This window comes from Ostrinia nubilalis, chromosome 11 (genome assembly GCF_963855985.1).
Source record: "Ostrinia nubilalis chromosome 11, ilOstNubi1.1, whole genome shotgun sequence".
Classification (NCBI taxonomy): Eukaryota; Metazoa; Arthropoda; class Insecta; order Lepidoptera; family Crambidae; genus Ostrinia; species Ostrinia nubilalis.
Window position 1 is genome coordinate 7,148,708 of NC_087098.1, and position 13,493 is coordinate 7,162,200.

At 36.5% G+C, this 13,493-nt stretch overlaps 2 protein-coding genes across 2 annotated transcripts in view; one reads left to right on the forward strand and one right to left on the reverse strand.

Annotated features, from left to right (window-relative positions):
• Positions 1–39: 39 nt before the first annotated feature.
• On the forward strand, positions 40–6,287 carry LOC135076151 (large ribosomal subunit protein eL20). The gene is made up of 4 exons (XM_063970620.1): positions 40–149; positions 577–753; positions 1,799–1,978; positions 6,082–6,287. The coding sequence occupies exons 1-4, from the start codon at positions 132–134 to the stop codon at positions 6,238–6,240; spliced, it is 534 nt and encodes a 177-aa protein (XP_063826690.1). The 5' UTR covers positions 40–131; the 3' UTR covers positions 6,241–6,287.
• Positions 6,288–8,009: 1,722 nt separating this feature from the next.
• Positions 8,010–13,493, reverse strand: part of LOC135076157 (endoribonuclease Dicer) — a 48,572-nt gene continuing 43,088 nt past the window's right edge. The window contains exons 29-34 of the mRNA XM_063970628.1: positions 12,512–12,616; positions 11,660–11,815; positions 11,006–11,217; positions 10,377–10,530; positions 9,888–10,072; positions 8,010–9,454 (exon numbers count right to left, since the gene is read on the reverse strand). Coding sequence (XP_063826698.1) covers positions 9,298–9,454; positions 9,888–10,072; positions 10,377–10,530; positions 11,006–11,217; positions 11,660–11,815; positions 12,512–12,616 — 969 coding nt within the window. The 3' untranslated portion in view covers positions 8,010–9,297. The remainder of the gene's footprint in view (positions 9,455–9,887; positions 10,073–10,376; positions 10,531–11,005; positions 11,218–11,659; positions 11,816–12,511; positions 12,617–13,493) is intronic.

A 13,493-nucleotide genomic window follows, 5' to 3' on the forward strand; every position in this document is an offset into this window, starting at 1 on the left:
TCAATTGCTCCGTAAAGCAGCGATTTTTACGGAATATTTTTTCTTTTGTGGCAACACTGTCATACGCCATCTTTCTTTCGCGTTAGTGTTCCGCTTCCGTTGACAGTTCTTTCAGGCTAAAACCTCCAAAAATGAAGGCGAAAGGAGAGGTGAGTTTTAATAAAAAATGGTTAATTGCAGCAAGAATACATTCAATATTTATTAAAAGTGTCGGATTAATGATATTTTGTGGTGTTAATAGTGTGGTAAAGTGATAAAAAATTCTGCATCAAGTGGTCTGGCAGATAGATACACGTTGTCGACACATTGTGCCGAAGTGTTTTTTCGGATTCTCGCAATTTATCATGTGTTAACTATGTTGAATCCACCTGAATTAATGTACAATGTTAACTGTAATGCGTTATGAATAACTATGTAACTGAAAATCAGTAAATGACAATCGGTAATTTTTTAGGTTAGGTCATGTTGTGATGCTGTTGGGTTACCGATTATTGTAGTGATACTTGTGCTCTAAATCTTAATTTTTATGAACATATTGTGGTTCGAACACGTAGTAACTTATTTGTTTGTTTCCAGTTGAAGGAATATGAAGTCATTGGGCGCAAGCTCCCTTCGGAGAGCGAGCCAAAGCCGCCTCTATACAAAATGAGGATATTCTCGCCTGACCCCATTGTGGCCAAGTCCCGTTTCTGGTACTTCCTTCGGCAGTTGAAGAAGTTCAAGAAGACCACTGGCGAAATCGTATCCATCAAGGTTTGTTATTTTTTTATTTGTTACGAATTTTAGAGATAAATCTTTCTCATCTCAATGTCAAGAAAATAAAGGTTATTTATTCTCCTAAACTATCACTGACCATTTATACATTTAAAAAAGTTTACTAAATACAAAAATGTCACATTGAATTGAATATTATTTCTGACCTTATTAATTCTGACCGGTCATTATGAATAATTTAGATGAACATCTTGGAAGAGGTAATTAGTTAAACCTCTTGTATGCCTTGAGCACTGATTAGTGCAAGACACAATGACTTCAGCATTGTTGTCAATAACATACATGCTTCGTGCTTTGTTGTCATATAGTGATACCAGCTGTTATAATGATTTGAAGATTGGCAAAATTAATTGTGATAGTAGAAAGTAGAGATGAAACGGATAGTTGTTTGGCCGGATACCGGATACCGGATATCCGGCCAGCTGCTAGGCCGGATAGCCGGATATCCGGCGGCCGGATAGTTGGCCCATTGTCTCGTTGCATGTCGTGACGAGTTTAGCGCCGCACAATTGCTTCGAACGCGACTAGACTAGTCACACTTCGAAAATCGAATCCGTCCGAATAGAATGTCAGATTTCGCCACTTGTTTAGGGGGCAGATCAATTCGGGTAATTTCGGTTGCTATAGCGAGTGTGTGATTGAATAGCGAAAATTAAATTAGTTTACTTGCTGTGTAATCTGACTGAACTGCATGCATCATGTCATTAGAGTGATTAGCCCAGAAAAAGAAATTAGTTTTTTGAAAGGCCTTAATATGGCTTTTTCGTAACTTTTCGAACCTTAAATAAAAGCCGTCATTATTATAAGCCATTTCATTGATATTTACATCAAAGATTAATGTATTTCATTTTATTAATAGGAAAATGTCGTAGTTTTTTAATATCCGGTATCCGGCCGGATAGTGAGTTACTATCCGGTATCCGGCCGGATAGTAAATTTAGGCCGGATATCCGTTTCATCTCTAGTAGAAAGATACCATAAAAATATTTAAATCCTGTCTATTAACGTTTAAATTAAATTACAGGAAATCCCAGAGAAGAGCCCAGTGAAGATCAAGAACTTCGGTATCTGGCTCCGTTACGAGTCCCGATCTGGCGTCCACAACATGTACCGCGAATACCGCGACCTCAGCGTCGGCGGCGCCGTCACACAGTGCTACCGCGACATGGGAGCCAGGCACAGAGCTCGTGCTCACTCAATTCAGGTATACTGATTTTTTATTTGGCTCAAAATTTAATTTGGCATAGGACTGCCATTCGTCTGGGGTGCGTTCGGGCAGGGTTTCATTTGTAGTCTGGACTTAAAAATGTCATTCTTATGCCGTTGCCGGGCAATGAGACTAAGTTTTAAAAAAACCCTGTAAAGTTACAAAGATTTTTGTAGGGATTTCAATCCATACAACATTTTATCCATATAACTTTTTTGTTTTTTTAACTGAGGTTTTTTTTTTTTTTTATGTGATAGGAGGCAAACAAGCAAACGGTAGGTAGGTAGATTTTACGACCTCTCGCGATCCCCCAGAGGGTCGCGACTCATAGGTTGAAAACCACTGTTCTAAAGAATAATTTTGACGTCCTATAAAACCTGTGTTTTATTGCTAAAAAGTAAATAAATAATCCATATAAGTCCCAGGTGATCAAAGTGGACTCCAAGCAACATAGTAGGGAATTTAGTGCAAGAACCCCTCCACTTTGGTATAGAAGGCTCATTTTTGCAACAGTGGTTCTTTGGGTGCTCCTGAGTGGATTTCCGTCGGTAGACATCGGGAGCCCCCCCTGTGGTAGCAGGGGGAGGGGGGGGCAAGTTTCCTTCCGCCGCGCTTCACTTTAAGGCCCATATCTTCAAAACTATGGATATTAGGGCAAGTGCGGTATCATTTTCGGATAATTAAAGGATGGCGAATTCATTTCTAGAACAAACTTTTTGCCTTTTCATACAAAAAAATAGAAATATTGAGTAAAATTCACAAAAACCAAAAAGTATTTTTTTAAATAAACGTCGTTTACTTTTAAACCACTGGAGATAATCTAATAAAAAAAATATGACCTGAAAGCTACATTTATCAGGATTATAAAAATATAACATTGTATGGTACTTTTTTCACAAAAAGTAGGTGAAAAAAATTTTTTCTTCAGGACACAGCGGGCGAATTTTATTGCGCATCGGAAAAAAATATTTATTTTATCCATGAATTCATACTATTTGGTTCATAAGCAAGCAAGGATTATTATTTTAGAATTTATTTAGAGTTGCTGGCACATCAATCTACTATAATTTGTATTTTTTCGTCAATTGATTTTGAACTCTATGTGTGAGACATAAGGTTGAAAATAGCTTAAATACATTTTAATATTGAAAATATCATAAGAAGAAAGCACTAAATAAAGAACTTTAATTTGTCTAAACGTCTTAATGATTATTATTATTTTAATTAACACTTTTATTTCTACATACTATTGTACCAGTGATTTAACGGAAAGGTAAGTGTGAGGAAAATGAGGTTTCACAATCATAGTACGGGAGATATTTTTAGCACAAAGGTTACGGCTGTGACCGATTTAGTTGTTTTTTTCAGACAGCACCAGCTTCTGCACTACTTCTTGCACTTACATCTCACCATTTCCAGGCAAGCCTTGGCAGCTACGGGCAAACCGGTCCATGTAGGCTCCATCTTGCTATCGACTCTGGTCCACCCCCAACCAGTCGGGTAAAGGGAAGACTCGAGTCGGTTGCTTGCACCTGATCCTATACGCGAATCCCTTGATATACTGCCAGTAGCCAAGGCTGATACAAAGCTGCTGCTGCTGTCTGGGTTATCTTATGTAGGGCCTAAGCTAAGCTAAGCTAGGTCTAAGCATAGGCCACAGCGACCCATTAGGATCTTTATACTTAATTTTTTTATTCCCTATCATCCAAAAAAATCCTATCCATTAGGTGAATTAAGCGTCTGAGTGAAAGCCTTCTGTCTTCTGATGCCGGATATGCTGACCCAAGCAGACCCATCCTTACAGTATTGATTCATGGACCCCACATGTATTCCACATGCTCGAGAGCTGTCTTCTGTTGTTAGGCCCATTTTGTGGGACATGTGGTTCGTTCCATAATGCCCAGTTTGCGTACCAGTAATTGCTTAGGCTTAGGTAGCTACCTTTTATTTCCGCTTAATGAGTTTTCTCCATGACCCTGTGTTTCCCTTTAGGAATGATTTGGAGAGGCTTATCTTATATCGTTGGAGCTTTCCCATTCAGCACTGTGCTTCTTGGATATGGCCATATTATGGCCATGAGGTATGCCGTTAGATAAAGGTAAGTATCAGTTCTGACCCAATAGGTATCGCCTCTGACCCTAGTTTCGCTAGACTGTCGGCTCTCCCATTGCATTTGATCCGTGTATGTCCAGGTATCCCACATCAGGGACACTTTTATGCCTTCCGAGTTTGTTCATCTTTAAGATTGCATCTAGAATAATTCTAGACTCAACCTTCACTGAGGCGATGGCTTTTTGTTTGAGTGCTGCCTGGCTGTGGATCAGGATGTAAATATTGCGTTTTTTACACCCCTGTTCTTTAGTGCACACATATTATAGCGTAGAATTCAGCTTGAAACACTGTAGCAAACCTCTTTAAGCGTTCACTATGTTCGAAGTGTTTACAGTAGACGCCCGTTCCCGTTCCCAAGGCCATCTTTGCAGTGGCGGCGTAAGTCCTAAGGCACCCCCTGGTAACCCCCACGATTTTGGAGTTACCTACCGATTCCAAGATTGAAAGACCATGACATAGACCGCAGACTTGCTATGCAGATGCGCCAGTGAGTACTAATCTGTGCGACATGTGTCACCCTCTGATGCTTGGCACCCGGGGCAGCCCCCTTTTCTAGTCGTCCCTTGTTCAAGATCTATCCACTTACTTATTAGATTAGATTAGACCAAGGGGTTCGCGTATAGGATTAGTTGCAAGCAACCGACTCAGTCTTCCCTTTACCCGACTGGTTGGGGGTGGACCAGAGCCGATAGCAAGATGGAGCCTACATGGACCGGTTTGCCCGTAGCTGCCGAGGCTTGCCTGGAAATGGTGAGATGTAAGTGCAAGAAGTAGTGCAGAAGCTGGTGCTGTCTGAAAAAAACAACTAAAAAGGTCACAGCCGTAACCTTTGTGCTAAAAATATCTCCCGTACTTATGATTGTGAAACCTCATTTTCCTCACACTTACCTTTCCGTTAAATCACTGGTACAATAGTATGTAGAAATAAAAGTGTTAATTAAAATAATAATAATCATTAAGACGTTTAGACAAATTAAAGTTCTTTATTTAGTGCTTTCTTCTTATGATATTTTCAATATTAAAATGTATTTAAGCTATTTTCAACCTTATGTCTCACACATAGAGTTCAAAATCAATTGACGAAAAAATACAAATTATGGTAGATTGATGTGCCAGCAACTCTAAATAAATTCTAAAATAATAATCCTTGCTTGCTTATGAACCAAATAGTATGAATTCATGGATAAAATAAATATTTTTTTCCGATGCGCAATAAAATTCGCCCGCTGTGTCCTGAAGAAAAAATTTTTTTCACCTACTTTTTGTGAAAAAAGTACCATACAATGTTATATTTTTATAATCCTGATAAATGTAGCTTTCAGGTCATATTTTTTTTATTAGATTATCTCCAGTGGTTTAAAAGTAAACGACGTTTATTTAAAAAAATACTTTTTGTATTTTGTGAATTTTACTCAATATTTCTATTTTTTTGTATGAAAAGGCAAAAAGTTTGTTCTAGAAATGAATTCGCCATCCTTTAATTATCCGAAAATGATACCGCACTTGCCCTAATATCCATAGTTTTGAAGATATGGGCCTTAAAGTGAAGCGCGGCGGAAGGAAACTTGCCCCCCCTCCCCCTGCTACCACAGGGGGGGCTCCCGATGTCTACCGACGGAAATCCACTCAGGAGCACCCAAAGAACCACTGTTGCAAAAATGAGCCTTCTATACCAAAGTGGAGGGGTCTCCATACAAATCATTGCACTAAATTCCCTACTAACAATTTAGTGTACTTTGATCACCCATGGATATGATGACCTGGGTGCAGGGTTCAAAATTTATGTTATCAAGATAATTATCGTGATAATTAATTAATTATCCTTTCGAACCCTGCCTGAGTGATGGAATGAAGGACACTAAATTGTTGCTTGGAGTTGGAATAGACCTGTAAGATCCCTGCTGAAAATCAGCATCGTATTTTAAGATTTTCTTTCAAGCATACTTTGTCTTTTGCATTTGTATTTTAAACTTAATTCTTGTCTCCAGATTATCAAAGTGGAGGTGATCAAGGCGTCCGCGTGCCGCCGGCCCCAGGTCAAACAGTTCCACGCCAGCGCGATCAAGTTCCCTCTGCCCAAGCGTGTGCACCACCACAAGCGCCTCAACACCTTCGCGTACAAGAGGCCAAGCACATACTTCCTGTAGTCTTACTGTATGCTACCATAATAAAATCCATGTGACGTGGAATCAAATTTTGTTGTTTCTTTTTTCTAAATGCCTGTTTTTCTTAGGCTGAGTTGCACCACCTTATTTTAACTGTAACAATAACATTAACCGGTGCTTTTTATATGGTTTTTTACGTTTGTCAAAGAGTAAGACGGTGCAATTCAGCCTTAGCAGCCACTGTTTAGATTTTGTTAAATAATAATGAAAAATATAAAAAAAACATTTATTGCATAACAAATTTGTGGTCCAATACATCAAACAAAAGGTGCTCAGAAGCGAGCCTATAATGAAAAAAGAATAAGAAAATGCAGTCTTAAAAAATATGTTTTTACAGAGTAAGCTATAAGGAGAAATACATACCATAATCTGAATAAAAAAATACTTATCTAACAAGCACAAGGTAAATTAACTACTTAATTAATTATAAATGAGTGACCTATTAACGCCAACATCCGGATCAATTAAAACCAGGGGTGTTCCGGATAATCGATTTCAAAGTAAAATCAAACAATAACTATCTTTTTACAATAGAAAGGGTTTTCAATACATCATTTAGAGTCTAAAAATCTAAATTTTAGACCATTTGATGAATCCACATTTTCAACCGACTTCAAAAAAGGAGGAGGTTCTCAATTCGACCCGTATGTTTTTTTTTTTTTTTTTTTTTTTTTTTTTCTATGTTTGTTACGCGATAACTCCGCCAATTATGAATCGATTTGAACAAATCTTTTTTCGGCGTATAGGTAATACCTCAAGGGTGGTCCCATTTTAATTTAATAATAAAAAAAACAACCCCCAAGGGTGGAAAATTGGGGATGAACTTTTTTATACGCAATATCTCCGCCGATTATAAACCAATTTCAACGATTATTTTTTTGTTAATAGGTATTATCAAAAGGGTGGTTTCATGCGAATTTGAAGAAAATATTTCACCCCCAAGGGTGGAAAATTGGGGATGAACTTTTTTATACGCAATATCTCCGCCGATTATGAACCAATTTTTTTTGGTCTCAGTGTACTGCCTACCTTCAGTGGTAACATCAAGGTAATAATTAGTTAACTAAAAAGCAAGAAATAAGTAAAATTTTATTAAAAAAAATAAAACCGACTCCAAAAAACCTACACTAAAACGTAGAAAAATAATTACTAATTACCTACTTATTTATTAGGACGAATTATTAATATTTATGTAGGTATACCATGATTGATACTATTGGAGTCGGTGCAGGCAAACTTTACATGTTTCATAATCTTGGCACCGACTCCAGAAGTATCAATCATGGTATACCTACATAAATATTAATAATTCGTCCTAATAAATAAGTAGGTAATTAGTAATTATTTTTCTACGTTTTAGTGTAGGTTTTTTGGAGTCGGTTTTATTTTTTTAACAATGAACTAAGACGACGTTTGTACCGTGTTACGGTGGCGACGCCTTCCATTTTTATGGGTCCAGGCCCTAAATCAGTAATTAGAAACCGTGAAGAATGAGTCCGGATATCCGGATATTCGAGATTCTACTGTAGCTACAATTTTTCTTAACAAATCGTAATCGTATCTTTTGTAGTGTATAATAATCATTATTTCTTATTATCTTGTGTGGTGTACGTACAATAAAGTAGGTTTTTTATTTATTATCTTATCCGCGATTTAGTATTGATTTAGAAAGCGAAAATTGAAAACATCTTGGTAATTGCTCAAAATCAAAAGTAGGTACTTAATTAACAAGTTTGAAAAAAAAAGGCGAGTTAATATCAAGTTTGTGATTTATTTACTTCTAATTACAATACATCCAAGCAACATTCATCAATACAAAATTCATCATCGAACTAGAATTTGGAAAATAATGAGCCCGATGTCGTAATATCTTTTATTCCATTCCCCATTTTAGTCGGTAGGTCCGCAATCGTAATTCCACTAAAAAACATAACCCTCCTTCTGGCGCAGTCGGGTAAAAATAGCCTTATGACCAGCAAAACTGCAGAAATCATGCTTGTGCAAGTGCATCGACTCGGGGATAAGAAACTGATATTAACGCAAACATAGTTGGGCACACACAGCATAATTTATACAATTTCGACGAAAACGTGTTTAACACGACATACCTTAAATTTGAGTCTAAAATTCTCTTATAAATTCAGTTATTTTAACCACTAATAATTACTTAATAATTAACACGCATCGAAAATTATATTTTTAAGCAATGAAATCCAGCCCAAATTTTATTTCAAAAAAATTCACGTATCGTAAACGTATGATGTTTAATTCATTACATATTATTAAAATGCATTATGAAATAATTATTTCATAACGCATTATGAAATAATTATTTCATAATAAATTTCCCTGTATACATACTACATACATTTTATCAAAAAACTTCGACAACAAGCTAAATTATTTATACAATACAGAACAATGGTAAATAGAAAAAATACAATGGTAAAGATTTACGGTTACATAAATATTTATTTTAATATATATTTTTTAAATGTACTATATTAACTAGGTACAATAAATAAAATATGAGTGATGAATTCGTAATATGCAGACTATTGACATTAAGAGAGCTGGGAAGTTTTTTTTACTGCATGTGACACGCAAAATTGGGAGATGTAGTATGAAAAACCCACCATCTCATGTCAAGATTCTGCTTTACAATAAAGTGTTACTTTTGTTGGTTTTATAACGATGTAGAGAGATATCGCTTAGGGTACAGTAAAAAAGTATAATGAAGAAATTGTGACTATCACATAAATACTTTGCCTCGCTATTTCTGCGATATTTTTAAAGTTAAAAATAATGTAAAAAAAAAACACTTAAAAACAAAGCACATACGAATATGATCACTAGTTCGTGTCGTGACGTCAAATATTACAAAATATAATTTTCCTTTGAGTAACAGCAACATGCAGCATATAATTAATTAATTACAACAAAAAATAATTTCAGTTTTAAAATGACAATAATTTTAGTGACTTTCAATTTAAGGCCTCTGCTGCACTAGGCAGTGAGATCAAATAAGGGGTTGATATATTAAAGCGCCAATATTTTGAGGGCCAACTTGGCAGCTGCTCGCTTGGCCTGGAATTTGTTGTTCCCGAATCCATGGATAGTGTGCTGACGACCACTCTTCGTCACTGTTACTGGAATCATCACCTTTGGCACGTCGGTGTTCGTCACTTGAGCGTCGCTGGAATTTGAAAATAATAGTTAAAATATGAACCTTAGTATCAAGTTTCATGTCTATTGGGAAAAATCGTCTTGTGGAAGATTATTGGCTGGCAAGTTTAAGAAATTGCTGCCACAAGTACCTACCCATTGGCAACTCTTGGATAGTGTAAGCTATTACTAAAACGCCTGTATGCACTTCCAGATAAAAGTTTAACAATATGAATTGTGATATGAACCAGAAACAAGCCCCGCCCACTTCAATGATTTTAACCCCCACCTCAAAAAAGATGTGTAATATTTAGATAAGTATTTCTGTATGTTTTGTATATGAACTAGGTAAATTACATTGGCATGTCACCTACTCAAGATATTAAAACAAGTTAAAGTACCTAGACAAAAAATAAACAATAAAATCTTTTGCGTACCATCAATGCGTTAAAAATATCACTTACCCAAACACAGGGCAGGCGTGTATCTTTTCGTATAGAACCCTGACCGGTTGCTGCGGGATTCTCGCGGAGAACGCATCGATCTCTTTCCACATGATGCGGTAGATGACCGCCCACACTGCGGCCAAGTCGCCGCCGCTGTCCAGGAATATCGCGCCGATTAGCGACTCGAATATGTCGCTTAGCACCTGGAGATAAGGTTTAATTTGGGTTCAGCAAGAATGACAAAATAATAAAGATAAAAACCTTATGAACTAGATACTTCTGTGGTGTGGTCTTTAGCGGTTGGTTAGTTGGGGTCGACACCAAGCTGTATGGGGCTGCCACAAGAGTTCAACAGTTATTAATCCTCTTCAATACAACTTCTAGAGTACCCTTGCCAGTGATTAACATTAAAAATGCTTGGATTGTAAAAACATCATAATTTAGGACCGTAAGAACTAAGCAATAGGGTAAAGAAACTTTCTGTAGGAAGTCTAAATCACTACTTACCTTAGGAACTTCCACATACTCAGCAATGTGGCACTCATCCTCATCGATGAGGTACAAAACTTCTTCTATAACCTCGTGGTCCCTTTGTTCTTGATGCTCCACGAACGCCATTATCGCTTTATCTAGGCTCGGATTCAGTTGTGAGCATAAGAATCTGAAAAAGGTTAAGAAAGTAAATCCAAGGAGCCTAAATGGTCACGAAAAGCTTTGCTTCAAATGGACCTGCGCATTTAAAAAATATGTAGTTAATTGAGGACATGCTTGAAGACTGAGGAGGACATTTATCTGGAGTGCTTATTGGGTTTAGTTAGTGATAAAAAAGCTGCCTAGTCTACGCCAATAGAAAGAAAGAAATAAAAATAACTGCCTATCTTGCAAACAAAATAAGGCCTTTTAATGTTGTGAACTTTGTATAATTATTTATTTATCGAAGATTTATTTTTAATCGATTTTTTTGGTGCAGTTAGGAACTACATACACGTGAGTAAAGTAACTGCAAAAATAAGCATTGCTGCCGGTAATTAATACAGAGGGAAGAAAGGTACGAATGATGAAATATTTAAAATAAAACGTCTTGACCACAAACGAGACCTGAAAGAAAAGTAACATAAAATATCACTCAAACTCACTTATACAGCCCCAGCTTGACCACATACGACGCAAACGTGACGTTATTGACCAACGCTGACCGCAAATCGGTCAACTCCCCAGGTCTCAACGTCCGGCAGTTCTCAAATATGTGTGACGTAATAAGGAAATCCAAGATGGCGTCGCCCAAGAACTCCAGGCGTTCGTAGGAGCGGGTCAGTCTGTTGCGGATGTATGATGGGTGAGACATGGCCTGGAAATAAAACATTAAAGCTTTACAATTTACGTTAGCAGTTTGACGTAGGATGCTGCATTTTTTGTACCCTCGACGTAATATAAAAATTTACAAGTTGAGAAACAGTTACGTGGAGTGGCTTGACGTTTGGCGGCTGCCTGGCCTTTAATAAGTACAGGCGGGTTACAATACCGTAAGGGTCAAACAAAAGTTATAAAGGTAAACACGTCATGAGCATTTATATCCGAAGCAGCCAGAGCCTGGATTTTTATAGTAAGTTAAAAAAATATAAATAGAGTGCCAGACTTTTAGTTCATGGCATGGTTTATTTCCTTTTCACCCGTTTCTTTTTATCTTTAAAATATAGGTACTTTAAATAACTCTATTTAATTTTAGGCCACATCAAGCATATTTGAATTTTTTTCTGTTCACCAATTTATTTTAATATTCGTTGACTTACCTCCAACAAAAACGAAGGATCCTTAAACTTGTAATTCATGATATTTTCGATATCTTTGCCGCAGTTGTTCAATAGAAAATCTATATCTTTAAGTTCTGCTTTCTTTTCCGTCAACACAGTGGAAACCGACTTATGGAGAAGTTGTGCGAAGTGGTCCTGCGAAAATTGAAAGCAATATTTAAATAAGTTATGGTAAATAATTCAAAATAGACACATTGACAATGTATTTTAAAAACAAAAGAATGTGCCAAAGTATAATCTGTGCCAATAGTCACAAGGATCTATATACCTATCGATACTATCGATAGTATTGTCGCTTTTGAATAAAAAGCTATCGATACTATCGATACAATAATTAGCAATTTACAATAGTATCGTTTACAATATTTGGGTATAATAGTCAATAGGCACAACACTAGGGTTATTGGAATACTTGAATTATTTCATATAGTTAACCATAACATTTAATTATATGTTTCCCAAATTGGCAATACATTTTATTTGCCGTACTTAACTAATGCAGGTATTGGTCTTTAAATACAAGTGAGATTATTATTGTTATATGTTTAGTTGGTAAGTCAAGCGAAACATTTGAAATATTGTAAAAATGAATTTAAACATACCCAATACTATTGCAAATTTACAGACTATCGATAGTATCGATACTATCGATAGCTTTTTATTCAAAAGCGACAATACTATCGATAGTATTGCACATATTCAATAGTATTGCCTCGTTTTGAGCTATCGACAGTATCGATACTATCGATAGGCCAATCGAAAGATAAGGCTTTTTCAGATTAAAACTGTTTAACACTAATTCGAAAGTTTAAAGTCCTATAATATTATTACCTGAGGAGGTAGAACCCTCATCCACTCCAGCAACTTTACTGCAGCCAAGATCCCTCCGCTGAGAAGGTACGTACCAACCAGAGCCTCCACGCAGTCGGCGACTGACTGAAAAGAATAAAAGACACCCATGAGTCATTTTAGTACTATCATCATAATCATTTTAGCCACAGAACGTCTACTGTTTAACATAGGCCTTCCCCAATAATTTCGGGATTGGTTGTTTGGTACCTTTAACATACAGGGTGTCCCAAAAACAATGGATAACCCTGTAACAATCGATAGGCCTCGCCATGGTCTCACTAACGTCCAATTTTGACCCCAGTAAAAATATCACCGTTTTCAAGATTTTTAAGTTTTTGTGCATTTTTAGAAAATTGCCACCTGCGATTACTTTTTCACATGCCATTTCTACAAATGAGGATACTTTTCAATCTAGTTTTTTTCCTTATCACAAGGGATAGTTGGGCTATCAAAAGAAAAGATTACAGTTCAACAAACTAGTTTAAAAGTATGAAAATTTTAAGAAGTTGCAGAGAAGAAGGAAAAATTAATTCATTGTCTTGCACTTTTGATCAGCCATCGTGTAAAAAAAAATGTAGGAAGATTATCGTGCCCATTACCTTAAAAACTTCCTTGGTTAATTGAGATTCTGAAAAGGTATCACAAGCCTATGTACTCTGTATTATTTTTATCTTATGGCTACTTGAATAGCAACTAGTATGAAAACTGCAAAAATGAGTTTTTCTCGTAATAGTTAAACTAGGACTGCATAGTGGCATTAAATACAAATGGATAATTTTTAGCGTAGGAATTTTAATAAAGCAACATTTTATCATCATCATCATCATCATCATTTCAGCCATAGGACGTCCACTGCTGAACATACGCCTGTACCCCAATGATTTTCATAATGACCGCGGTTGGTAGCGGCCTGCATCCAGCACCTTCCTGCTTACCTTTATGAGGTCGTCGGTCCACTTTG

Coding starts and splice junctions, on each gene's coding strand:
- LOC135076151 (XM_063970620.1), top strand. Junction 754..1,798: donor GCGAAATCGTATCCATCAAG/GTTTGTTATTTT, acceptor ATTAAATTACAG/GAAATCCCAGAGAAGAGCCC. Junction 1,979..6,081: donor CTCGTGCTCACTCAATTCAG/GTATACTGATTT, acceptor TCTTGTCTCCAG/ATTATCAAAGTGGAGGTGAT.